The 26,493-nt window shown below is 43.1% G+C and overlaps 2 protein-coding genes across 12 annotated transcripts in view; both read right to left on the bottom strand.

The window, feature by feature from the left end:
• Positions 1 to 2,531, bottom strand: part of ptk7b (protein tyrosine kinase 7b) — a 74,599-nt gene extending 72,068 nt beyond the window's left edge. The window contains exon 1 of the mRNA XM_040034420.1: positions 1,899 to 2,531. Within this exon, the coding sequence (XP_039890354.1) occupies positions 1,899 to 2,019 (121 nt within the window). The 5' untranslated portion in view covers positions 2,020 to 2,531. The remainder of the gene's footprint in view (positions 1 to 1,898) is intronic.
• Positions 2,532 to 3,998: 1,467 nt separating this feature from the next.
• On the bottom strand, positions 3,999 to 24,892 carry klc1b (kinesin light chain 1b). 11 transcript variants are annotated; one of them, XM_040034433.1, is made up of 17 exons: positions 24,784 to 24,892; positions 18,572 to 18,839; positions 18,022 to 18,252; positions 17,060 to 17,141; positions 16,608 to 16,836; positions 16,426 to 16,513; positions 15,768 to 15,869; positions 15,055 to 15,228; positions 14,315 to 14,414; positions 12,817 to 12,866; positions 12,498 to 12,565; positions 12,184 to 12,292; positions 12,073 to 12,081; positions 11,660 to 11,812; positions 5,699 to 5,823; positions 5,336 to 5,393; positions 3,999 to 5,243 (listed from the first exon to the last, which is right to left on the bottom strand). In XM_040034433.1, the coding sequence occupies exons 2-17, from the start codon at positions 18,818 to 18,820 to the stop codon at positions 5,169 to 5,171; spliced, it is 1,902 nt and encodes a 633-aa protein (XP_039890367.1). In that variant the 5' UTR covers positions 18,821 to 18,839; positions 24,784 to 24,892; the 3' UTR covers positions 3,999 to 5,168. The 11 variants fall into 11 exon arrangements, with proteins under 11 accessions (XP_039890367.1, XP_039890374.1, XP_039890371.1 ...); XM_040034440.1 differs by having other exon boundaries at positions 11,687 to 11,812; XM_040034437.1 differs by having other exon boundaries at positions 17,060 to 17,138.
• Between the last annotated feature and the right edge of the window lie 1,601 nt (positions 24,893 to 26,493).

Genomic DNA, 26,493 nt, shown 5'->3' with positions numbered 1-26,493 from the left:
AACAAAGTCTAAACTCAGAAGTGATTCCCAAGAAGAAGCTGGACAGGATGTGCATTAATCATCACAAAATGATGATTATTAGCGTGATAGAGTGATTTTCTCCAGCTGCCCGAGACAGAGAGAGGGAGAAAGATCAAAGACGAGGGCCTGACAAGAGCCGCTCCTCTGCAACCAGCCCAGTCATTTTTTCACATAAATCTTTCAGGACGGGGAGAGAAACAAAGAGGCAAAGATGATGAAAAATACACCATAGATGAGCAGATAAGAGAGATGCTGCATTAACGTTATGGACATTGACTGGATGAGTGGCTTTCATGTACTCCAGAGGGCTGCCACGTCACGTCGGCTACAAATAGAAACCAGATCAACAGAGGAGCAGAGAGCCGAGCAAAGAGTTATGACTGCAAAGTCAAAATAAAGACAGATCTCAGTAAATATTTGGCCACAGGAACATGGAGTGTTTGGTGCGGACGGCTTCATGTGGGGAGTAAAGATCTCTGTGGCGCTTTCACCCATTCAGAGGCCCCCTTTTTAAAAAAAAAAAAAATACAAAAATAGGGCATTCCTAAGGTTGGGTTAAAAAAGCACGGCTGTCGTGAAGGTACCTGGCTTGGCTCTATTCATTCATTTTATAAACACAAACCCACTGCCTTGCTTGCCTCCGTCTCCCCTGCTGCTGCCTGCACACAGAGGACACATTCATCCCCCAAAGCGGGCACCATGAGGAGACTGGAAAAGAGGGGGCAGGGAGGGACGCAGGGAGGGAGGGGGGTGGGCACCAGACACACTTCAACTTCAAGGAATTTTTCAGCCACTTTTGACCATCACTGCGGCGCCGACAGAGCGAGCAAAAGCCCAATCTGTGCAGATCAGATAAAACTTGATTCAGTTTTGACAGGAGGAACACCGAGTCTCTGATCCCGATCCCCCGGCAGGATAGCAGCATTCCTCTGCACAAACTCGGGAAGGATCTTCTTGCGGCTTTCTTCTCGCTCTGCGGCTGAGGTTATGGACTCCGGAGAGGCTTCACGCCGTGGGAGGCCACGGAGAAGGATCGTGACTATCTTTTTTTTACCCCACTTTTTGTAGCTCCTCTCCACCGTCACCCATGATGCAGCGTGCCAAAGCTGAGAGGCAGCTCAAACACCCAAAACAGAGTTATGAATATGATAATCAAGGAATGGCGTATCCAGTGTGTTGTGTGAGGTTTGAAGTATACTCAAGGGAACACATAATGACATGGCAGGGCTGCTTCAGTGATAGATTACAACCAGCTATCATCCCATCATTCCCCTCTGCTGCTGCAGATGAGAAATTTAATCACTGTGTAATTACAGTGATATGCAAACAGAAGAGCTGCAGCATTGTGAGAAAAAGAAAGTGTTTAACATTTTCAAACCTTTCAATTTAAAAGCATTTTTACTCTTCATCCCCCCCCCCCGCACTCTAACTTCCCTGAAGTTTTCTCTCAGTCCTGGAACAAACTGCCTTTTTAACTCATAAAATCAAGTCTCCCCCCCCCTTAAAAAAAAACGGGCTCAGTGGGGGAGGGGTACCCCCCTTTTCCTCACTGACCACCGCTCCCTGCCCAACAAAATTAACTTCTTTAAATTTCCACTACGTACAACAAAGACTTTCCTTGCATGAATGAAAAAGTCATCAAGCATCACCTTTACTCTCTGTAGCAGCCCTTCTTTGCACGGAGTTCCAACAGTGCACCAACTTCAACCAGCTACATAAGTAGTCACAAAAGCATGGAGGTCCATGTTGGCTCCACCAGCACTTATTTATGTTTTTAAACTCCTTCTTCTGGAGTTACAGTATCTGGATGCTCTGGAGTAAATAAAACCCATATGTGCTCTGCTCGTAGTAGGAGTGTAGAGGAGCTTGTTACCAACCTTGGAGGCAGATAAAGCCCACAGCATACATCATATCCACCGGCATTCTCCTCCTGGTAGTCGCAGCGGGGGTTCTCCAGCCTTCCCCCCGCCGGGTCTCGCTCCCTCCTCGTTGATCCATGACCGTCCCGGTGCTCGGCGGCTTCCCGGGTTGCTGTTCTCCGGCGGCTACGGGAGAGCCGCAGCGCGAAACACAGGAGCAGGGGGGTGAGCGTCAAAGAGATCCGTGCGTCACCGTGTGCTTACAGGTAAACCAACACCGCTGCCTGCGCGGCTCCTCCCGGGAAAAGCGAGACGGCCTGCTCACCTGGTTGTTCCGGAGACTAGCGAGAGCACAACAGAAACATGTGGGGCGGACGCTTCGGGTTTCAGGCTGCTCACACAAAACGAGTGAACGAGTTCAGACTGAGATGCCCCGCCGAAAGTTTGAAGCGAAGTTTAAACTTCCAGGTGGCTCGCAGGGGGAGGGCTGCTGTGAATTTAGGCTGCGGTGGTTCATTACAGCCCGGTCTGTGTTGCCCGCCGTGTGCCCGCTCTTAGAGCCGCTGGACCACCTCGCTCTCCAACAAGAGGGAGTTTCTCTCCGCCGTGTTTCCAAGTTGGCTTCCTCCCACTCGCCTGGGTGATTTTTTTTACTCCAGAGTTAAGTGGGCGGAAACAACATACGATAGTTCCTGTCGGAATTTTCAAAATAAATGTAACAACAAGGACGACTTTAAATACCCAGTTTTCCACAATTTCTCATTTGTATATTTTAACCTTTAATTCGTGTATTTTAATTTAGTTTATCAGTCTTTTCATGCTGGGTGAGGCCAGTAATAGTCCAATAGATCATTATTATTATTATTACTATTACTACTACTACTACTACTAAATTTATTATTTATTAACTTTACTCGTGTTTTTAAACAATTACGTGTTCAATATTATCGAGACACTGTTTTCTATGCCATTGATGCTGTTAAGTAACCGGCATGGAAAAACAAATGTATATTATTTTGAAATTAAACTTCCCGTATCACTCTGGTTACTTCACGCGTTATTCCATCTTTTTCCTCGGGTGCAGCTTCCGGTGGCCGTGCCTGATGTGGGATAAGGAATACAACACCGCGACCCTCTGGTTCAACCTGAGCACTGTTACCTTATACAGAAACCTTACATATCACTCAAATAATTCAGATTTTTATTCAAATGTTTTATATTTTCAATATCTTAAAGTTGTTTTTATGCAGGAGATTTACAAATTGAACATAACTGGTCCAAAAGAAACACATGTCAGATTTTTTTCACTCTGTAATTCCTGCACGCTTTTACGTGTTTGCAGATTACTAACCTAATTAATGTTGTACTATCTCTCAGTTCGGTGTTATGCATACAAAAAGCATCGATTCACAACAACAGTCGTCTTTATAGCTTAAAGTAAAGACTCTACAATACTGAGGGGACCTCACAGACCTCAGCAGGAATGCATGTCCCTGTTAACACCTTCTGAGAGTTCACATCACTCTGACCACGAGGTGACGGCCCCTTGCTGGCGCCACCGTTGGGGATATGTGTGGGCCCAGAGCCACGTTGCTGGTCCACTTGGCCCACGGATGACTGTGGCTGACAGAAACACTTTAGAGGATTAATAGAGGGTTAGTAAAACCTTTTCAAGGGGGCAGATATAGAAAACAAGTTCATTCACAAAATGAATTCCTGAGGGAGGAAAGAGAGGCAGTAGTCCCACTCTTATTTGAAGTGTCTGAGGGCATGGTGTCAGCTCCCATGCAATAATTAACTCTGCTGCTAGTCACTTACCTCTTAGAAACAGGAAAAAAGGGAATCCGGCAGCTCTCAGCAGAACCCAAAACCACGAGTATGGGTTCATATAAAGCTCCACATTAAAGTTCTGACATCCTGAGAGATTAGCAGCGAGCAGACAAACCCCCTCCACGCTGATTTGTACCAGGTGGGAGGAGGAAAACTCAGAAGTCTCGCATCTTAGTAAGACATCTATGTTCCCCGAGTTCCCACACTCACACTGGAGTCTGACGTTGTAAGATCTCGCTTGGTGGAACAGCGTAAGTGGATAAGACGAAGATATTCAAGCGAATTCAATTCTGAGTAGAAAATGGTTTTATTTCTTTTATCAAGATCAGACACCAACTGGGGTCGTTTTAAGTATCAGATCAAAACAGACGCGTGTGCAACTGTCCCCTTAAATGAAACGCGCTTTCTACTTGTTGAAATTTGAGCACTTGATCATATTCTATCCTTTATATTTATTACATAGAATGAAATGAAAACAAAGGCAAAATAAGGGAATTAGAAAAAAAAAAGACATTCCAGTTGTTTTTGAGTAGCGACACTAAAAACACAATCAAACAACACACTCAAATCACACATCCCCAATCACAGCATTACAGAAAGATGTGCTCAGAGTTGGCAACTCAAACCTGCAGAGTGGACTAACATACACCAGTCAAGTCCTGCATGGCACCACTGTTCAGGATGAACAGTTCAGTCCTGATTGGTTTACTTTTTCACACATATATATGTACATACACAAGTTGTTGTTGTTTTTTTTAAGGAGTGCTTTCCATGGTTTACACGATTACACCTGTGTCTTTCTCTGCAACGCATGAGATCAGCTGTAGTGGTTAAAGCAGCAGCTATAATTTCAGTTACAGTCACGTCAGTAGAATAAACATCTTCACCCTGTTTCCCAAAGTTTGAAGCTACACCCCTAACATCGCAATAAATCTCAACGGGCAAATCATTAAAAGGAAAACGTTGCATGACGTCATTTCAAACCCAAAACCTTTTCATCTTTATCTACCGTCGAAGGCAAAAATAAATCTACAGTCTACAAAGTATCTTTTATTTACATGTAAGAAAAACTTAATCTTAACTAAAAATCGGTTATTACTGTCAAAAGGTGGCATTTATGGCGAGAGGCGAACTCAAAGTGCAGAGTCAGTGATTATGAATTAAGGGCAGAGATGAGGTACGGCAGGTTTTCTTGGCCACAATTAGGAGGCACCAAGGCAACAAGACATTAGGACTACGACGAGGGAAATGCAGAAATGTGGCAACGGGAAAAATATCAGACTGGTTACGTAGGTATTCATCCTGATGAGTGGGAATCTAAGAGGATCTTTGGGTCAGGCGTGTGGACAAAATGCGTGCTGGACTCGACACTGTCCGACGGTTCTGTTGCCGAAGGCCAAAGGGAGGAAGAGGAGGGGGAGTAGTGTCTTTGGATGGGTGAACAGAACCGCCTGCTGCTCAGTTTCCAGAGTAGAGATCCACAGTGCTGGAGCTGAGCCCACGGCTCTCCCTGAAATTACTGCCCCCTCGATTCTGGCAAGGAAACAACACAGGTTCAAGTGGAGCATTCAAAAATAAATAAATACAACAACAAAATGCAAATCTTTACAAAAACTGATCATCACCTGGAACGTTTCATCGCTGGATTTGTTCAGATAGTTCAAGGAAGAGGCTCGCTTCATACTGATGGACAAAGAAAACAAAGATTAGGCATTTGTTTCTTTGAGAGGAGAGCACACACACAAAACCAGGCCTGACCACGTTTGGGGAGTAAATGTCCAATGAAGTGTGACCTGCTAATTAAATTCAGTGGAGAGAAATTGCACTAAGAACATATGTTGAAAGGTTTAATGTGGCTTATCATGTAAAAGGCTCTGTGGTGTCATTAAGACTAGAAAAGCCCTCTGAGAACTTGTAGCAGTACATTTCTTTGGAATTATTTATAACGTAAAACATCCATCACAAGAGAGGATTGCTTGAGTTATTACTTGGTGCTGCGAGGTTCAGGGGGTACGTTGCCCTGCAGTTTCTTCACCAGCATCTCGCTGCTGCGACGCAAAACATCCCTGAGCTTCCCCAGAGAGCCACTGCGATAGAGGGTTCCACTGCCATCCTGCAGACACACACAGATGCTCATTAGCTCATCCACACTCCCCGCTGCAAACATGCCTGTTCTTATCATTAACCAGTAATCATCAATTATCAAGATGCATGTTTGTGTTTCGCTTGAGTCGTGTAGCACATCACGACGCGTTCTAATCGGCTGCTCCCAGCCAAACGACGTGTTCGTGGTGCCTCACACAATTAAATTAGGTGTCACGGAGCTGGAAACATCTACCCAGAATCAGTCAACTTCCATTTACATGCAAGTCTTTATAGCTTGATCCAAAGGTTGTGCTGAGTGCCATAGATAGATAGATAGATAGATAGATAGATAGATTTAACACATGGCACATCTTCATTGAGACAATTAGCTTTTGCTGCTTTTCTTGACACCTCATATTCTCACTGTGCACTTATTACTTCACTCCCACACAGAGATCTGTCGTATCGTTGCTGGTTTGATTCATAAGGAAAACAAACATTAAACTTCATGTTGGAAGGAAATCGGCAACCTTGCAGTCTGATAAATTGAATAATCTGAAGTTCATTTTCAGCAGAAAGAAAGCAGAGATTGATTTTAAGAAGATATGTAACCATGGTTACACGAGTGGAGTAGATATGCAGTTTTAGGTTCCTGGGACTCGGTAACACAGCAAACATCTGATGATCTTCATACACAAACTGTGACACACTTCTACATAAGCCCAATAGAAACCAGCGTAACCAGTTTAATTTGTCATATTTGCCTTAAACGAATAGCTTTATTTGTAAGATTTACTTAAATATGACATGCTAATAAAAATCCAGATGTTCTATTCAGACAAATTTTAAAATGACCTTAAAGTTAATTGCAATAATCCATCCATTCATTCATTTGTTAGATTCTCCTGTGCGTGTGTGTCTAAGTGTAATAGCAACCAACTTGTAAAGTGTCTGTTTTAATTTCTAATCAGCAAATACAACATGTACTTGTCTTGCTTTCCCAGTGTGTCCTTTTCTCCTTGAGGCGACTGCTGTTGTGATTTGGTGCAATATAAATAAAACGGAACTTTTTCTATAAAGTGGCTGTCACACTGCACTACTACAGGAGTACCAGCAGAGGGAGCTGTGTGTACAGATGCGATTTCTGTTGCTTGTTTGACTCAGCACATGACATTAAAACCTCAAAGCAGGCGTGTGTGTGTCTGTTTGCATCAGAAGCAGAGAAAAGACAGACTTCACAAATGGAAAAACTTTATTTGAGAATACCAACAAGTGTCGATGCAATAACCTTCACAATGCAGAATGGTAATTATAATGCAATCCTACTTACTAAGTGCGTTATAGACTTTTCCATTTATGTTCTTTAGGAAACTGAAAGTCACACTACATATGTCGAGAACAGACAGTTCAATAAATAAGCATTCCACTAACACAACAATATTGCCATAATTATGTGATGGACACAGTCTTTTATTATTTATTTATTTATTTTGTTCATAGTTGCATTAGAAGTATAGGAGTTCGCATGGGAAGGAATGAAGAATCAAGGCGAGTAGCATGATGAAAAGCCATATAGTGAATGCACTTGTCAACTATTAATACAGCCTACTATTACACTTCCAAGATGTTAAATCATTTACATTCAGTTAGTTAAACATCTGAAATAATGTTGATCTTGAGGAAACACTCGCACTGTACTCCTGGTGTCTAAAAACATGATTCACCGACTGTTTACTTGCAAACAACTGTGTGAGAAAAAGTCCATTAAACTCTGTGTTCAAAATACAGCATCCATAGCCAGAGTGGGCGCTGCGACTGTACCACCAAACATACACATGAATACACACTACAACTACTGTAGGACCCAGGTTTCTGTTGATTTACGATGCTATCCTCTACTGCTACACCAACAGATCAAGGCAATTGTGGGCATTTATGCCCATTTATTAAACTATATAGAGATCACTCAGGTGGCCAGTGTTTGTGCTAGTAGGTCTCTGCTATTGTGTGGGCTTCACAGCGTCAGCCAATGTTGCCAATTCCCTTTGTAAATGCACGTGACTGTAGAGCCTTTGCTAAAGCTTGAAACAGTCACACTGAAGCGAGTAAGCAGAAGCTGAAAATAAATTACCATGGCGACACAACAGCTTGCTGTGATCTGGCTAATCTGCCGTCACGTTTTGGCCTCCATCCTGTTCCGGTCCCGTCACAGCGGGCAACGCAATGTTGACATACTACTGCCTTTATATTGAGCCACATAATAAAGTATTTAGAAAATGTAAACAATTTCATACAAAATAAACCAAAACAAATTAATAGCAAATATATCTATAAACACACAAAAGAAACAACCCCAAAACAAAATTGGCAACACTCCCTTTACTCTTCCCGCTGACTGTCAACGTGTCAAACTATACAGTACCATTCATTTTAAAACTTGTTAAGCATTTGATCGCAGGCGTTAGTTCAAACTGTCAAATACACACTGGCAAAAAACCCAAAAAGATACAATTATGGCTAAATACAGGCACCGGGTTGGATGCTAGCTTTGATGTTAGCTGTCATTTGTAGTGCTCAAGACAAACAAATTTGGAGTGAGAACAATGCAGAGTAACCGTGGAAATTCATTATCTGTAGCGCTTTATCTGGTTATGTGCTGGAGTGATGTCTGGAGCTATTCTGCCTTGTTTCAATAAATGGCTGCTCCTCTTATGAGCCAATAAATAAATCTGCTGTGCCCCTGTGGTAAAGACACACGGGTCTGAATAGAGGAAAAATGTGCGAGTTACTTCCTCACGTGGAAAGATTACACACAATGACTTTCTTTTTTTTTTTTGTCTTTTTTGTGACAGAAAGAGTTGAAGTTCCGACATGGGGAAGGGGTGACGCAGGTTAGTGAGAGGGAAGGACAGGGAGAGAGAAAGTAAGGAGGAGAAAACAGAGCAGAGGTGAGAAGACCAAACGTCCCAGCAGCTGTCAGTTGAACAGGGGAGAGAGGTGACAACCAGGAGGGGGGCTTTCTGAGTCTCTGCCGCAGGAGAGGGGGGAGCATCAGGAATGGCAGAGGAGCTGTTGGACAGAGAAGGCCAGAGGGAATGACAACACACATCCTTTTGCTATTGTGTTGGGGAAGGAGAGAAGGATGGAGGAATAGTCTTGATGGCTTAGGCCTGATAAAAGAGAGAGAAACAGACAAAAAGAAAAAGAAAAAAAAAGAAGGCACACATTGTAAGATTAAGAGCTCTGGGTTGGGCTTCCTACTCTAGACATCTACGCTTTGATAAATTACCCATGACTTGCACTAGATTCAGTAACTTCCTGCAGATTGGAGGCTGATTATTCTTTTTCTAAACCCTAATTTAGTAAACTGTAAATGATACGGGAGCATCAGGCTCTGATTCTCTCTGAAAGATTACATCTGTCTTAGATGCTACACTAGCAGGTAAGCGAAGCAGTAGGTGCTGGCTGCAGTCACCGTGACTCAGCTGTTTCTCTTTCCTCTTGGGGTACCAGAAAGGCTGAACTTGGCACACAGTGCCCAGCCGGTGACTGTGCACTGCAGACGTGAGACATCTGCAAGCAGCAGCACTGAAATGGGAATACTTCGATAACTATCACACTGATGGTGGGACATGAATAAACCTAAGTAGTATACATTTCACAGAAGCTGAATCTAACACACGATCCTCCACCTACGTCCTCACCTGACTGACAAACTAATCTATTCTACTCATCGAGTACCTAAATACCAACCCACCCAAGCTTATTGTGTGTAGAGGGGGAGAGTACAATCCACTGAATGAGAAGAGCAAATTTGACTGACAGGCTGATTGGTTGTCATGGCAAGAGGAATCGACATGGAAGCACGTTATTGACAAACACAAGGGGGGGAGGGGGGATGAAAAAAAAAAAAAAAAAGTCAGAAGGTGAAATCTGGAAAACATGCAGCTAAAAAGGCAGCATATTAAAGCAGACCACTTACAGACACACAGGAAGTGGAATCATGCATTTTTTTTTTTTTTTTTTTTTTTTAAACAAGAGCCACACATACACGTCAGTAATTAACCTGTACACAAGCACAAACGCGCTGACAAGCTGTCGTCTCATGGTTATTTCCTAGACAAGCGCCACTTTAATAGCAAAACAGGAAGTGCTTTTTGAGACATCTGAAGCATGTAAACAACTTCCACAACGTTAATGACACAGCAGACTGAGTGCAGAAGAAAGAGGAGATGAGACTTTAAGCAAAGGTGAGTGACAGCTCTGTGAACCACATCACCACGCGGCAAGACACAAGTAGACTCTTTCCTACACTAATCTCTGAAAGACAATAACCATTTTAAGCTGTGTAAAATGAATGGATGGATGGAATTTGTTATAAATAAAAACAAAACTTGCTTAGTCAAAAAGCAGAAGTTAACATGACTAGAAAATAGTCAGAAAAAGCATGAGAATGTCATGAATATATTTTCTGTTTGAACTGAGTCAGTTTAACTCCTGCTGCTATAGCTACACGCTGGCTAATGAAATGCAGACACACGCACACGCACACGCACACGCACACACACACGGCAATTCTCTGGATGCCAGGCCATGTTTCAAAGACAGACAGGTGCACGCTCAGATGCAGACACACATGCCGTTAACATTTGCTGCAGTGCGCTGTGAAGCAGTGTGGAGTAGCCGTGTTACGCTTATGAACATGTGCAGAGCAGCAGACATCAGGTTAAAGAAAAGACACTTCTCAACCAAGTGAAAACACACTGAACACATGACGTGCGTTAGTGTGTGTTGTTAAGGGGAGGGGAGGCCCAGCGGGCTGGCATTGCTGCATGCATGTTTGGACTGGGTTGGCGCAGCGGAGGGCGTGGCTGCACTTAAGTGAGGGGTGAGGCACAGGCTCAGATGAGGCATCCCTGCCAACGCTCTCATGCCTTGTGCAAGTCTCATTATTTGGGGGTGAACTGTGCCCCAGCAACAGCGGTGCCAATTTGACTGCATAGAGCGCCATGTTTTATAGCTTATTTTCTCACTGTAAAAGGCCAAAAGTGCAGCTAACAGCCAGAGTGAACATTACAATAAGGCAGCAGGATGAACTCTTACATATCAGCCACTCTGATTACTGAGCAGAGGGACAAGCAGAGGCACGAGCACCGATGATATCAGGAACCTTGTCAGTTGTGCTTAATGGCAGAAACATGACACATCCTATTAGAGATGTAGACAGGCTATATCTCTGAGCATATGAATGTTTAATGTGTTGCCAGGGTGCCACAGTCTAAACCTGTGCCTCATAGTTACTGCTTCACTTGTGCAAAAGCATCGCCAGAAAAACAGCCTTTATTAAAAAAAGTTAACATGGAGTCCAAAACTGAGTTTTGATGCTGTCAAAATAAAGAGGGTGCAGCATGCCAAGACACTCAATCAGCGTTACACTTTGAACTTGCAGCTAAATCTCATGGTGGTATATTCACAGGGAGATGGTGGACTGGTACAGGTATAGCTCACTGGGTGGAGCCAAAATCGAGAACAGGCTTTTGAGTGGATAATCCACTAAATCAAAATAAAGTGTGCTTCAATGTGATGACTCGCATAATTACAAGGTCATCCAGGTGATTTTGTAAAGTCTGGACTCATTGAGGGCTTCCTGACTGGCTCTGAGCCAGCGGAGTCGCTGTCCTCACTGCACTAACCTAACAGAAAGGAATCCTCTCGGCTCTCCTTTTAAACACATAACACGTCTTTGTCCTTTATTCTGAGCGTCCTGTACCAGTACACCCTCTCTGTGATATTACCAACACAGCCTCGTTTTTCCAGAGAGGCCAGCGGACACGTTGACTCAACCATAGTGGATTTGTACTCACCCCGTTCCACTCCACGCCCATACTCACTTCCTCGCCGGTCTCAGAGCCGCTCTCATACTTAACGCTGGCGAGACTGTCCCTGCTCTTCCGCCTGTCGCCCTCTGTATCTTTCAGGATCTCCACCACACGTGTCTGGTGGATTGGGTCGATGCCCTGATGGGTGCAACACACAGATGCAAGAAAAAAAAGAAACAAAAACAAAACAAAAACAGTCAGAAGTAGCACTGATGTAGCCGTCAGCATGTCAATATTGGCAGGAGTGCAAAGTTAAATGGAGGAATTAAACGTGATTTCATGTTTCCTTTCCCCTATTAATGCTTTCAAAGCACTGGGACACGTTTTAAATGACTGTGAGATGGGAGTGATGTTAGGGGAGAGAAGTGGAGGCTCTAGTTAGAGACAAATCAACTTACTGTGTTGCTCTGGATCCATAGCAATGTAGGGAAAGGGAAAGAAATATCATGAGATTCACTGTGCTAACATGGGGAACATATTACTATTTTCACGTAGAAAACTATGCTGACCTGCTTGCGAGACCTCGCAGCGCACTCTTCCAGGGTCTCAGCAGCTTCTAGCTTGCCCTGGCGGCGGTACAGAGCCCCCAGGTTCCTCAAGGTGGTGTTTACTGTAGGGCTGGATGCACAGACAAGTTTCGTTATTTGAATCTGAACAAAGCAAATAAAGTTACATAAGTTACACAAGTCTAAAAATAATAATAAAAAAAAAAAAAAAAGCTTCCGATACAAGTTAGTGACATACAAAGCAAATTAAATAATTAATTTCTGCCTTTGTCACGTGACCATGTTGTAAAAAACACTCTTATCAGTCTCCGCCTCACCTATTGACTTTGCAGGCCTTGTACCAGCCTCCGTACTCTCCGTATGGAGTATTGTCTCTGTGCCTGCCCTGGAAGTAAATAAGAGAGAAGAGGAAGAAAAACGTGAAGGGGTGTGGTTCAAATGAATGAGCAATATTGTGTTTATGTTTAACTATCATTTAACTTCCGGGGATTAGTTCAAGGATTGCATTTCTATTATAACGAAGTGGCATGCTTTCCTCATTTCTCAGCCTTGTGTTAGAAAAGCTGTTTGAAACAAGTTTTGTTTGTTTAGCTTTTGCTCAAATTCACGCGAGGACGGTTACAGAGAGCCGCTCACCTTGCTCTCCTCCCTTTCCTCGGCGTGCATCCAGATGGGCTTGTTGTCAGCTGCAGACAGACAGGAGAGATGGTGTATGCATTGGGATTTTAAATAATTAGCCTCATGCCTGGAAAAGTGAAATCAGCTACGTGTGGTGGAAGAGTGAACGTGTGTCGCTTTGGCTAAAGAGTGAATCTGGAAACATGTGACTGAGCCATTTCAGAAGGAGGCAGAGCTGCGAAGGGGTAAAGGAATTATTAAGTATTCAAGTGCTGTACCGCCACCAGTGGGTCGAAAATGAATGTGGGTTCAACGGGTTATTCCAGTTACTACCATAATGGATTTTATAACATTTCTGAGGCTTCATATTTTTCCAAGTATTCACCAGAATCCATCTAAGATTTTAGACTGATGGCACAGTAGATCTGACCAAGCATTAAAAAAAGTCAAGCACTATTTTAACTATTTAAGCCAACAGAAATGAGACTTAACAGGAAGTGAGGTCATGACTCTGAGGAAAGTCTAGCACCCATCTTGCTGACACCCTGGGACAGTTACTTATACCTCTGTGCATGTGCGAGCACATCAAATATTGGGCTGATTCGGGTTTCCAGGTCAGGTGGTGTAAAGAAGGGAATTTATTTATGACATTTTGTTTGCAAACTTGCAACTCATTTAAAAGATCATTACTGGTTTAGGCAAACATCTGCACCTGCTTGATGTGCTGGTGGTTTAGTAATAGAGTACGAGTGTAACAGCTTTAATAAATTTACTGCAGATTCGTCCCCAAACAAATTACAGACAGTACAAAAGCACCATTAAAATTGTTTTTAATGGTGTAGAGAGGAAGACGATACTACTGTTGAGGTAATAAAGACAAAGAAGATAAAACATGATTATTGCATAAAGTGCTGCCACCTTAAGAAGAATGAATATTTATGGTTAACTGTTGCTGCTTCAAGTTGCGTCACCTTAACCTTCAAAGCACTTTAGTATTAAAAAAGAAAAGAAAAAAAAAATCTTACAATATTATCAAGGTAAGTGACACACAAAGAATAAACCTCTCTGAAAAAGTTGGATGTCAGAGCGCTGCTTTGTGCCAAGTGACTTTTATTCCTTTTTCAAAGCAGTCAGTCTAATCCATGGAGGAAAGCCAACAAAAAAAGCTTACTTTAAACCAAAAGAGAAGAAAATTGCATGAGTTCATCTTTCAAAGCAAACTCTTTATTTCTTCAGAAAGATCGAGTCCTCTGAATGGTGAAGCTTGGTACCGTGCTTAGACACAAGTCCACTTTTTAACCACCTGTCCATCACTGCTCGCTGGTGTGGCACAAACAGTGGATGGATAAGAAAAGTGAAAAACAACAACAAAATAATGCTGAATTACTGAGCTGCAGTTCTCCTGAGATCATTTTATAGTCATTCACTGGTAAGAATAAAAATTCTCATTTGTACTAATATAATTAAACATTCACTGCTATACATGCACGCTCCAGCAGCCATTACATGACCTTACCATCAACAGATCCAAATTCTTTCTCATGAGCACGAGTCAGGATCTCTTTGTAGAGAATCTCAGCCTCCTTGTATTTCCCCTGTTTGAGAAAGCAGGATGCCTGAAGAACAAAGAGGTAAAAGGGGATTTTAGTGTTGAACCAAACGGGCTTACTGGCTCAGATTTTGCCTCCCTCGCTGTACATAAATTCTCTCCATCATCAGTGAGGCAGTGCGAACATAAGTGAAAAGGAAAGCCTTGAAGATGCAGCAGAACAGCAGATAAAAGACTACTAACCTTGTGCTCTTTAAGCAATGCTAAGTGACACGAAACAGTTCTTTAAACACCTTTTGAGGTGACAAATCTTATGCTGCAAGAGTAAATTGATTGCCAACTTTTATAAAAATCTTGTGTTGAAGTAAGTCGTGCCCTTTTGGAAGAAAAAGGGAGGGAAAAAAAACAAAAAAACAAAAACAAAAAAAAAAACAACAGTTGAGTTTAAAAGACATTTCAAGTGGAATCTTTGCAGGCTGGCACCAATATACAAGCTCAACACCTCCGCAGAGACCAAGGCTGACAGAACAAATGATCGAGTCTGTTGGCAACCAAAGAAAACTCTGCCTGCGTTTACCTCGTTACACTCACAGCTCAACAGAGACTGCAGTTCTTATCAACGAGTACAGCATTAGAAGTGAAAGGTTTGAAAGAAAGACGAGAAAAAAGGACCATGCGAGTGGATTTCCTGTCAACTTCTCGCTCACCAGGTTGTTCTTGGTTTTGGCCACATTTGGATCATCTGGGCCCAGCCTGGACTCGTAGATCTCCAGGGCACGACAGTAGTAATATTCCACCTCCTCATATTTGCCCTGATTCTGACACAGCAGGGCCAGGTTGTTCAGCTGTTTGGCCACATCTGGGTGGTCCTTCCCCAGGACCTGATGGATATCAGAAAAGTATATGTTCAGGTTGTCTTTCTGCCTCAGTGCATCTCTCCTTTCTATAGCTCCAAATCCTGTTGCTGCTTTCACCAGGCAGCACGTCAGCCTGCTGCAGGCACTCAGGAGATCTAATAAAAGGCTGGCCGATCAATAGCGAAGCTACAGAATAGAGCTTTCGGGCAAAGAGAGACTCTTTGTACCATGCTGAGCTCGGTAGTTTTGTCATGTCTCCTATCCATCTCCTTCCTCGCTCCCCCAACGCCTGCTATCCATTTTCAGCTGCGCTCTCAATTAAACCCTAATTCCCTGCTGACAAAGGAATGGCCCCCAGTGGAAACTTCACAGACAATTTAAGAAAATCATTTGCTCTTTTTCCTATTTATAGTAGCTGGTATTACACTAGCTTTGACTGACATTTTGGAAATGTTACCACTGTTAATTACTTTATAACAATGGGCTAATTATTCACTGGTTTAGCCTTGAGATGAGACCTCGATAGCAGTGCCCTGCTGGTGCAATCCAGGGATATGGCCTACCTTTTCTCTGATCTCTAGAGCTCTCTTACACAGAGGCTCGGCCTCCTTGTACTTCCCTCTCTTTCCATACAGCACGGCCAAGTTATTCAGGGTTGCAGCAACCTGGAAAAAATAAAAACCAGAATGACTGTACTGGCAGGTTAGATTTCAAAATTCACTGTTTTCAAGGAATTATCATAGTCTGAAAATGTATGCTGTTCAGTGTTCTCAGAAAAACCTAGATAGTAACTGCCTTGTGACAAACTGCAAAGGCCACAGTGCAGCAGAGCTTTACAGGCTTCCTTTAGGCTTTGTGGGGAGTTTTAGTGCTTCGGTGTTAGTAGTCTTACACATCTGTGCACAAAAAGGAAACAGTGTCTCTTAACGTTTCCCTTTTGGTTGCTGTATTAAAACTGCAAGGATTCAATGGTTAATGCTGGATGTACAGGCAGACACTGAACACTGATCTCTTCAAGCCCACAGGCACATGGTCAGAAATCCATACTTTAATAGTCGGAAAAATCTATACAGGCTGATTTAATAGGACAGTAAAAAGAATATTGCCTTCCTATTGAGTCTTTGGGAGTTATGAACAAACAAAAGATAACTAATCTGATCTGTCTAAACATGGATGAGTCCATATGAAGATATGGTAGCCATGGCAACCGTGAAGTCTTACAGCAGGATGGTCCTTGCCCAGGGTTTTCTCACGGATGGATAGAGCATCGTTGAGCAGATGGGCTGCCTCTTTGTATTTATTCTGATCCCTGTGCAAAGGAGAAACAGAGAACACCATGTGTAGCTCAACAAATAAAACAGGATACACAGCAATGAAAAGCCAAACACAGTATGTTTTCTGACCTATACACCAAAGCCAAGATATTGAGCATGGTGGCCACATCAGGGTGATCATGCCCCGAGGTCTTCTCCAGGTCCTCCAAAGCTTGCTTGCACAGGGGCACGGCCACCTCGTACCTGCCCTGAGAGGCATACTGGATGACCAGGTTGTGCAAGGTTCTCAGACGTGCTGGGATCTCATAGCCTCCCTGCTGGGCTGCGACCACGGCTGCACTGTTATGTTGGTGCTGCACTGTGGGGGAGAAAGGAAACGTGCAAAGTCAAAAGGTCAGATTGGCTCTAGTGAGTAGAAAACTGTAACACACACCACTGTCCTGGAATAAGGCAGCCAGGTTATTTTACACCGAGATCATGCATGACACAATTTATTCAATATTATCCCGACAGCAAACCAAGAAAGACAGCTCTCTCTTATTCAGATAATCAGATCAGTCATTGTTGCTGTTTGTTCTTACTTCCTTGTCCGTGCTCCTCCTCATCATTGGGGAAGAGGTCATCCAGGGAGTCCTTTGGTGTTTCTCTGTCTTTCTCCTCCTGCTGAGAGGATGAAAAACCTGCCAGTCAGACTCTCTAACAAACAGGTATAATTCAAGAGTTGCCTTTATCAGACATGTGAAATGTTTGTTAACGTCTAACAGGGAGAGATGAGGCAAGCCTGTTATTTAGAAAAGTGAAGATTTCATTTACCATCATCCTTAATAATACATCACAAAGAGTAAATTTCAAAGATGAACAAAACAAATTATTTTAACAAATACAAAAATGGTAATAATCATCATCATCATCATCATCATCATAAACAATTAGGATGGGAACATTTAACAGACTATTCAAGAATTATTTCCCCTTGAAAGGATAAATGAGATTTTAAGGACAAACTGCACTCATCCATGTTCACTAAAAGATTTCTTTAATGTGGAAAATGGATGACAAAAACTTTCCGGCTCTGGCTGGATGGGCCCCTGCTGAGCTAAGCAGTTAGAGGCTGTAATAGCCTGCATCCACTATCTGTGACTAACAATATGGTAAGAAAATAGAGAGATTTATCCTTGACACCAGATCAATGAGGACCACACCAGAATGGCTCATTCCAGGAAGGAATGCAAAGTTTTCTTGTTTTAATGAAAACTGTGAGTTCTTTTCCTTGCGGCCAATTATGCTGACAGTCTCGTGTCCTTCAGAGTTATATCAGCAACTACAAGAAAAACTAAAGTCTTTTTCCATTTCCCTTCTTATGCTAAATCCAACTTGAATCTATTTAGCTGAAAATGTTCCAGTTAAGAACATAAATAAGGACGAATATATTTCCTACATGCCTCTTGAAATACAGACCATATACACACAAAAATCAGTTCTCTTCAATGTACCAATCTAATCCCACATTAAGGCCTATAATCTTTGTATAATCATTACTTACAGTGGGTGAGACATCTTCATCGTATTTTTTGAGCTGGTTCATGAACTCCAGGTGCTTCTTCTCCTCTTCCAGCTGGGCCACGCTCTGTTCACTCTTCTGCAGCTTCTGCTGGGTGTTGGCCAGCTCATCCCGCAACCACTGGTTCTCCTGGCAAAGCCTCCTCACCTGTGCGCGCAGCTTCTGCTTTTCCGACTCCACCGCGTTCAAGTGGTTGGACAGGGCCATCATCACCTGGGATAGAGACAACATTGAAGAGCAGCGATATTTATCAAGGACAAAATGTTACGGTGACAGGGCGGCAGAGTATAAACTGGGTCTGAATTTCAGTGAATCATGATCACAGCACAGGCTCAGTATAGAATGAGGAAGCTGTGAGGAAGCAGGAACAACCAAAGAAGATAATAAAACAAATCTACCACTTTAGAAACCCTTCTGTTTGTCTGACAACACACAAATTTTTCTTTCACTCATCATCAGCGTGGTCAAACTGAATCTCCTCTTTAGGTTCAAACATACAATTCTGTAAATCCTTGTAACTTCTCAGTCATACCTGTGCTTCTCCCAAGCCCAATTCAATCATCTCCACTGACTTGCGGAGAAGATTGGACTTCTCGTGCACCAGGTTGGCCTCTTCATCCTTCTTTAGGCACTTGATGGTCTCCAGGAGGCTGTGAAGGATGGAGTTATGCTCGTTCTTCAGGGCCTCGAGACCCTGGATCACGAGCTTTGTGTTCGAGATGATCTCCTCCTGAGAAAGCTTCTCCAGCTTCTCTTCCCGTGGGTACACCATGGTGGACATCTTTTTAGCTCAGGGAAACCTGTAAAAGATTGGAGGAAAAGCCTGAGACACTGTAGGAAAATTCCAGCAGCAGCTGTAACAATTTCATAATGATGTGTCAAACATACAGCTGTGCTTGCTTAACACAGAACAGAACCTAAGAGCACAGCTGATTTGGCTCAGCTCACTGCAAATGTCAAAACACGTCTCAGTACCGTTCCTCTCTTTAACCAAATGCATCTTTAGTTTTTAATGATCATTTACACAATTAGCACTTAAGGCATTCTCTGATTATGTATGTGCCTAATTCTGACAGATGCTACTCTGCTAATAAGATCACAACCTCATCCTGCAGCAAGGTGATGGCCATAAAAGGGGAAATGAATGCATGTTTATTGCTACAGCTCAGATTAGAGATTCAAATTTCATAAGAGAAGTACGTCAGCAGTTGTATAAGCACACAAATTGAGCACAAACAGAAAGAAAGAAGGGTGGCTACATAAAACATACATATATATATATATTATATGGCCTAGCTGAGAGCCATGGGACACATCATGCTGATGGAGCGACTGCTGGGACTTGGCACCTATAATAAGCTCAGGCTGGGAGCAGGGCTGCAGCTCGCTGTGTAACACAGGGCACACAGATGCTGCAGTATGGTTTCTCTCTGGTGCCAGCACCCAAACAGAGGCCAGCCATGCTTGGTGCATGATTCACTTGCGACTGAAGGAGAGAATGATGTAGCAAAAGCTTCAGCAGCACAGCAGCTGGCCAACTCGACAGCTTTTAAAAAACACCTCTGCGAGTTAGTAATGTGATGGTCGTTTTTAGAAATGTCAGCCCTCGGGCGAGTCCATGGAACACTTTACCTAAATCACATAAAGATAACTTATGACTCAATGAGCCACATCACTACTGGCTACATCATGCAAATGTCAGTGCAAAACGCAGCCCTGCCCTTCCAGCTGGGGTGCAGCCAGTGTTGGAACTACTGCATTCTGCGTTTTAACAGCACTGAGGAGAAATAGTTAAGGAAAAAAGGGAGCTTGCAGTAACAAAAACACCAGCTGAGAGCCATCAGCCTTAAAAAATAAATAAATAAAAATACACCATTAGTGAGCCACTCCCTTCTTTACCACTTCCAATTGTCTTTTAAAGCAGCAGAGAAAATTAACAGACTAAAAACAGGCCCAAAGAGCTGCAGTGAAGAGCTCTTTATTTTGCACTGTGAAAACAGGAAGCATGATGGCGGGGGCGTATTTGGCTTAATTCAGGCACAACCATTAATGAGTTATCAAGATAGTTGCTGATTAATTTCTCTTGGTGGACTAACTGCTGCTTTCTTATGTCCTTAAACCTCCTGTAAAGATGACTTTATCTGCTTGCATATTCTCAGAGGACTTTGACTCAGCTTTAAATCAAACATGGTAAACAAACCCAGCTGGTTTACAGCTAGTTTTGGGCAATCATGTCCCTCCTGTGCATGTCACATCATGTAACCGCAGCTGGGCTCTGTCATGAGGGTGTTATTCATTATACTAATATGTACCACGCCGAACAGCCAGCCAGGGGCCAGCTGCTGTACTTGCCTAGTGGACAACTGAATGCCAATGAGCCTGTGGAAAGCAACAAAATAAGCAACTGCTGGGGTCTGCGGCTGGGCAGGACAGCAGCAGGGGCCAATAAGAGATGGGTGACCTAACACTATTTTATATGTTATGGGGGGGGACACAGAATGGTCTTAATTCTCCCCACCACCCATTTTTCTCTAATTAAAACCTTTGCTATCCTCATGAATCCGACAGATTAAATTAATTTGCGAATTCAAAACATACAAAAAAAAAAAAAAAAAAAAAAAAAAAAAGAAAAATTTTCTGTTTTGTGACAAATTTATCTCTAGGGAGAGAAATGACTGAACTCTCTGCACAGCCCAGGTAAAGCATGAAGCCATTTGTTTAAGCTGTTAAAACACTTCAACAATGGTATTTAGCAATGCTGAGCTTATTAGCTATGGTACCACGAGGGGAGCACGCTCGACTTCATATATAACCACCCCTCTATACTTATTCTAATCGGGGAGCAGTACAATGGAAAATTCAAAGAGACAGCCAACCTCTTAAGAGAAGCCCCCCTTTCTATCCCAAACTGACTGAACTCTGATTAAAAGTACAAAAGCAATCCTACAGAAATATTAACCCTGTAGTGTTGTATTTGGTGCTGGCTTAGAACTGCTTTCACAATATACATTATATAATTATATAATACATTATATAATATGCATTATAAAATCTAATAATAAGCCGTTAGAAGATAAGGGTTTTAGAAGGCGAAAGCAAACATGACAGCGAACAGAAAAGACTCAAAAGAAAACAAAAGAAAAACCCTCACTCAGTTCCATGAAACTCAAATGCCAAAAACAAATCAACTAGAACTTCTATTTGCACGATCAACAGAGATGCCAAAGGACTGAGGCTTCATTAAAGTCAAACCAAATATTGCAGAGACCCTTACTTTGCATCAAGGTGTGTCAGACAGCTTTATATTTTTCATCTGTGCCTGCAGTCATTTGAAAGTCTGGCTGTGAGACGCCTCACTCCTGCGAGCACGATAAGAAATGTTTTCTTTGAAAGATCAACACTGCTCGCAGATCAAACAGCTTATTACCCTGTAGAGCTCCTCCGACTCAGCTGTTTAACACCTGTATGGATGAAAGCCGGGTCTACAAGAGAAGTGCTTTCATGTGAGCCAGCATCTTTACTTTTAATAAAGCACTCCAATTAGGGAGTTTCTTTCCTCAGACGGCTCGAGTTAATATTTCCCCAAGTGTTTAAAGAGGTATATGAGAAGTCCAGCAGTCCTGTTGTTCTCTGCCCCTGGATTAATCTTTAACATTTACTTTGTTTTATGAGATCATGTGGGAGGGAAATAGCTGATATCATCAAATGGAAACACAAAAATGCAGTATGCTAGCAAAATAAATGAAAGACAACACATCTAGTTTATGACCTCTTATACCAACAAAAAGGCCAACGGTGCTTTTACGTGCCCTCGTGATGCACACGTTACCGTGCGCAGCAGTATACATTCACTCGATGCAGGCTTCAATACAAGTGACCTCATCATTGGGTTCAAGAATGATGAGGGTCAAGTATGACCGAAGGTTCTCCAGCTTGAGTCAGGTTGCTAGAAAATGCATACCAGGAAAGCATTTTGAACAAAACTGCCAGCCCACAGCTACATGACCTGCCATTTCAATAAGCACACGACACGCATTGCTTTAACAGACGTTCATCTCGCTCCATGGTAAAGCAGATGGAGTTTTTAAGGAAATGTAGCTTTACAAAAACTGAGGTGGAATATATAGAGGAATAATAGAGCGACGCACGACAAAGTCATTAAACAAAGCGACAAATAGCTGCTAAAGGCTAAAAGCCATTCATCATATTTTCTGCTGCTACAGCTTGTACCAGAAAACAAACCTGGGTTTCAGAAGCAGAGCAGAACCTCACAGTTTGGCACGGGGAAAAGCTGGTGAAATAATGTCCTCCTCCTTGAGGAAAAGCGCTACACACCAGCAAACGGCATCATAAACCTGCCCTCCTAATCCAAAGAGAGATCCTTTGTTTTGTTTTTTAAAACAAACAAACACAAAATAACACAATAAACGTTCAGTGTGAAAATGAAGCGAATGGAAATGAAGCTGGACAGTAATGAGAGTGACGAATGCTAATTTTGGTGAGGATGAGGACGAGGAGCTGCCTGCGGGATGATGTGACCTTCCCCAGTGCTTCGTCAGAACAACCAGCATCAGCTTGGGTGCACGTCGGGAGACGGGCCCGCCCACAGAGGGACAAAAACAGAGGAGTGCAGAGGAGCAGGTCAGATGGGGGAGGGAGTTCTCCCGATCTAGAGCCTGCTCCTCTCCTCTATACTCATCACACACAAAGGAAGAGACCTAATGAGGCACAACAGAACAGCCTCAGTGACACAGGCTCAAAATGGTCTGGCATCCTAGGAGCTCTTATATCAATACTGAGCTTATTTACATATAATACTCATCATGGCACTAAGAACGAAATGCCTCACATACTGTTTACCTTCAGCACGTCAGAAAATATTTACACTGCCATGATACGTCACTCACACAGTCGCCCGAGCGATGTTCATAGGCTGACTCGTGCAGCAGGGGTGTGCAGTTGAGCACTGGATGGTTTGAATACTATGATTAAAGAAAATCATAATTCACAAACTCCAGGATCTCAACAGATGTGATGTGTGGACTTTAAACTGTGACTCACACCAGTTACACTCATATGTACAGACGCAGCCTAAAAATAATCTGAAAAATATAAACAGAATAGGCATGATTTAGCTCTTGTTACCCAACTTGGACCGGGAAGACAAGTTAGATGAGTCATTCTTGAAGAAGGCTCAAAGGTCATACAACTGCAATTACAGCACTTCCCACTACGAGGCCAGTATGAGAGCAGGGAACAATGTATTGAATGTAATACAATTTAAACAGAGGTTGGCGTACTCCATATTGACTGGCTCATTCCCCTCCAACCGGTGGAAATCTGGGCCTCGTGCCTTCATCCAGAAGCTACAGCCTTCATTCGTCTCCATCTCCCGGGATGCCTTAAGATTCACATTATTACTTTACTTCTCGGCCAACACCATCCTCACTCCGTCTCTTTTCTTCTAACCCATCTATCATCACTACCGTCACTTGTGAAGGTAGTGCTTTCCCCCCCACTGAGATCACAACAGTGGATTAATGCAATAACAACTGGCATAAATGTGGACGCTCTGCTACCAACTTTAATTTCGTATTCATTTTGTTTTGTCTGTGAGGCAGGGTTAAAAACTCTCATCTTAAGATAATAATCTAGTCTTCTTTAAAATTGTCTGTGTTTAGTTGTAAACAATCCTACTAGCCTACCCTTTTTGAGAAAGGGTGTGATGCATACTGGGAGAGGAAATGGGGGAAAACGGCAGAGAGGAGTCAGCAACTTCCTAGCCAAGCCAGTGGGAGAAACCAAAGCCATCTCCCAAGGGGACGCCTTTCCTGTCCACTTGGTGAAGTTTGACACCACCGGATTAATAATCCTTATTTCCTGCACAATAAAACAGCAATCCAACACAGTGTCGGTATCACTGTGAGAGACACAAAGGAGAGCCAGCCAACCCAGAGGGTGTGGCAGGGCCTGGAAACAACCAGCAGGGAGGTGCCACTGACTGTCCTCAGTCATCCATCACTACACAAAACCAGCAGCTGGAGGGCTGCTTCCCACTAATGGCTGTCTGACAAATGAATATGCCTGCGTATTGCTAGGAAAAAAGAAGAGATGTTCACTTCAGCATCGTACCATGCCGAGGAGTATTATTCAGGAAAATCAGACACCTGTGACGAGATCGCAGTTCCCCACAAACAAGCCGAGACGATAATGACGGGAAACAGCTGAAAACAGAGGCGCCATCCTAAAGTCGTGGAGGTTACATGTTAATAGCACTGCACTGCCGCTAATGTGGACAGAAAGCTCTGTGTACATTTTGACATCACTTCAAAGCGCAAAACACACCAGGTAATCTGACGCTTTTCTAGAATAACACAATTTCATATAGCTTTAGCCATCCATGACATTTTCTTCTTTCACCTACCAATTTCGTTATGATCTCTAGGGTCACACTTGAATTTTGATGGGTTTACCGTGGGTTTTTTAATGATCGAAGACTCTTTAGTTTTGAAAGCTCTTACTGCCCGATCTGTGTAGAGCTCCCCTCAGCGCCCAGCTAGCTCTCAGCTAGCCAGCGATAGCGTCACCACTCCCCGGCTAAATGTCGCAAGTTCATCCTGTTCAAAGCGCAGAGCTGCTCATTTCTATACGCAGCATCTAAAATCCATGCTCCCGAAGCACACAACCACACACAAGCTCACACAACACTAAAGTTTCACGGAGGAAATACAGCTTTTCACTTACCGAGAGCTGGGACTGACGGCTAGCTCAGCCCCTTTAAATCCAAAATGTCTCCGACACGGCAGCTACCCAGAAGCCTCTGCGGCTGGCCAGACCGAGAGTGACGTCATGCTTACTTTTCGTCACTTTTCGTTTATCTATCTAATACATAACAAGATAGGGTCACCCATATAACCCCAGAACAACAAATGGACATAAGTGTGGCTTGTTCGGCTTAATTTTTTACTTACAAAGAAATCCCAGTACGCTATGAAAGCCCATAAATGACTCTACAGCAGAATTCAAATGAGGATGTAGCGCCACCTGGTGGATATGAGCATTTAAACTGTAGCAGTTTGGAAACATTTTCTAGTATATTTTTGGTCAGATGATGAAGCTGAAAATATGAATTTGTTGAGGAAAAAGACACACAGACAGACAAATAGGTCTCTTTCAATCACAGTATGAAGGATATTGAACACTAGATAGAAATATGTGCGTTGTCAGGCTGGATGAACAGTTCATTTCCCAAGCTTTTATAATAGAATAGAATAGAGGAATAGAATAGAATAGCCCTTTATTGTCATTGTACATGTACAACAAAATTGTGTTTGCTCCACACCAACTATGTTGGAATTAAATATAATTGGCAGACAGCAAGAATAAGTAGCATACAGGAGATATACATTCAAGAGGGATATATACAAGCAATAGAAAGGCACACATTGGAGAAAAAGTTGCAAAGTGCTTGGAGGTAGTGCAAAGAAAAAGACTTGGCCTGAATAGAGTCCGTGTGTCTGTGAGTGCCCTGAGTGATTAGGGTTACTCAGTGTTAGTGAGTCTGGAGGTGTGGGACCTGACTGACCTGAGGCGTCGACCAGAGGGCAGTGGGTCAAACTGTACGTGGTGCACAGGGTCACCTATGATGGTCCTGGTTTTTCTGAGACAGGAGGATCTGGTGATGGGCTCCAGGGGTGGCAGAGGGCAGCCAGTGATTTTTTTTGGGGCGGTTTTAATGACCCTTCCTGTTCTCAGTAGGGCCCCTGCGTACCAAACACCCAGGCATTGGAGAGCACACTCTCCACTGAAGAACAGTGGAAGGCCAGCAGCAGCACCAATGCCCTTCTTTACCAGGGTGTTGGTGTTGTGGGTCCAGGTGAGATTGGTGGAGAGGTGGGTGCCCAGAAACCTGAAGCTGGAGACAGATTCTACCCATTCTCCAGGGGGGAGTGGACCTGTCTGTGCCTCCTGAAGTCCATTATGAGTTCTTTTGTTTTAAGGATGTTAAGCATCAGGTTATTTTCTGAGCATCAGTGGTACAAGTTCTCTACCTCTGCCTTGTGCGCTGTCTCATCTCCATTAGAAAGGGTAGTGTCATTGGCATACTTGATGATGACGTTGGTTGGTTGGGTTGGTGTACAGGACTGAGAACCCAGCACAGCAGGCATCTGGTGCATAGTGACAGAAGGGGGTAGGGTGGGGGCCAAGTGGGACTGACTGAGGCCAGTTGGTTAGGTAAGGCTTCTGACACCAATGCCAGCTGACATTGTTTGCACTTCTTTGTTGTTCAGAATCTTATTTGTATTGTTAGTTCTTGCTTTAATTTTTTTTTTTTTACTTTATTCTGTTTTTATTTTTGTTTATTAGGTGCTTTAAAAAATAAACTTAAAGGCAAGGAATGTCTACTCCATTTTCTCCAGATACAGAGAAATGTATTAATCAAAACTTTGCATA

Source organism: Simochromis diagramma, unplaced genomic scaffold (assembly GCF_900408965.1).
Source record: "Simochromis diagramma unplaced genomic scaffold, fSimDia1.1 OVJJ01000481.1, whole genome shotgun sequence".
Classification (NCBI taxonomy): Eukaryota; Metazoa; Chordata; class Actinopteri; order Cichliformes; family Cichlidae; genus Simochromis; species Simochromis diagramma.
The sequence above is the reverse complement of the archived record's forward strand: the minus strand, read 5'-3'. Positions and strand labels throughout refer to the sequence as shown.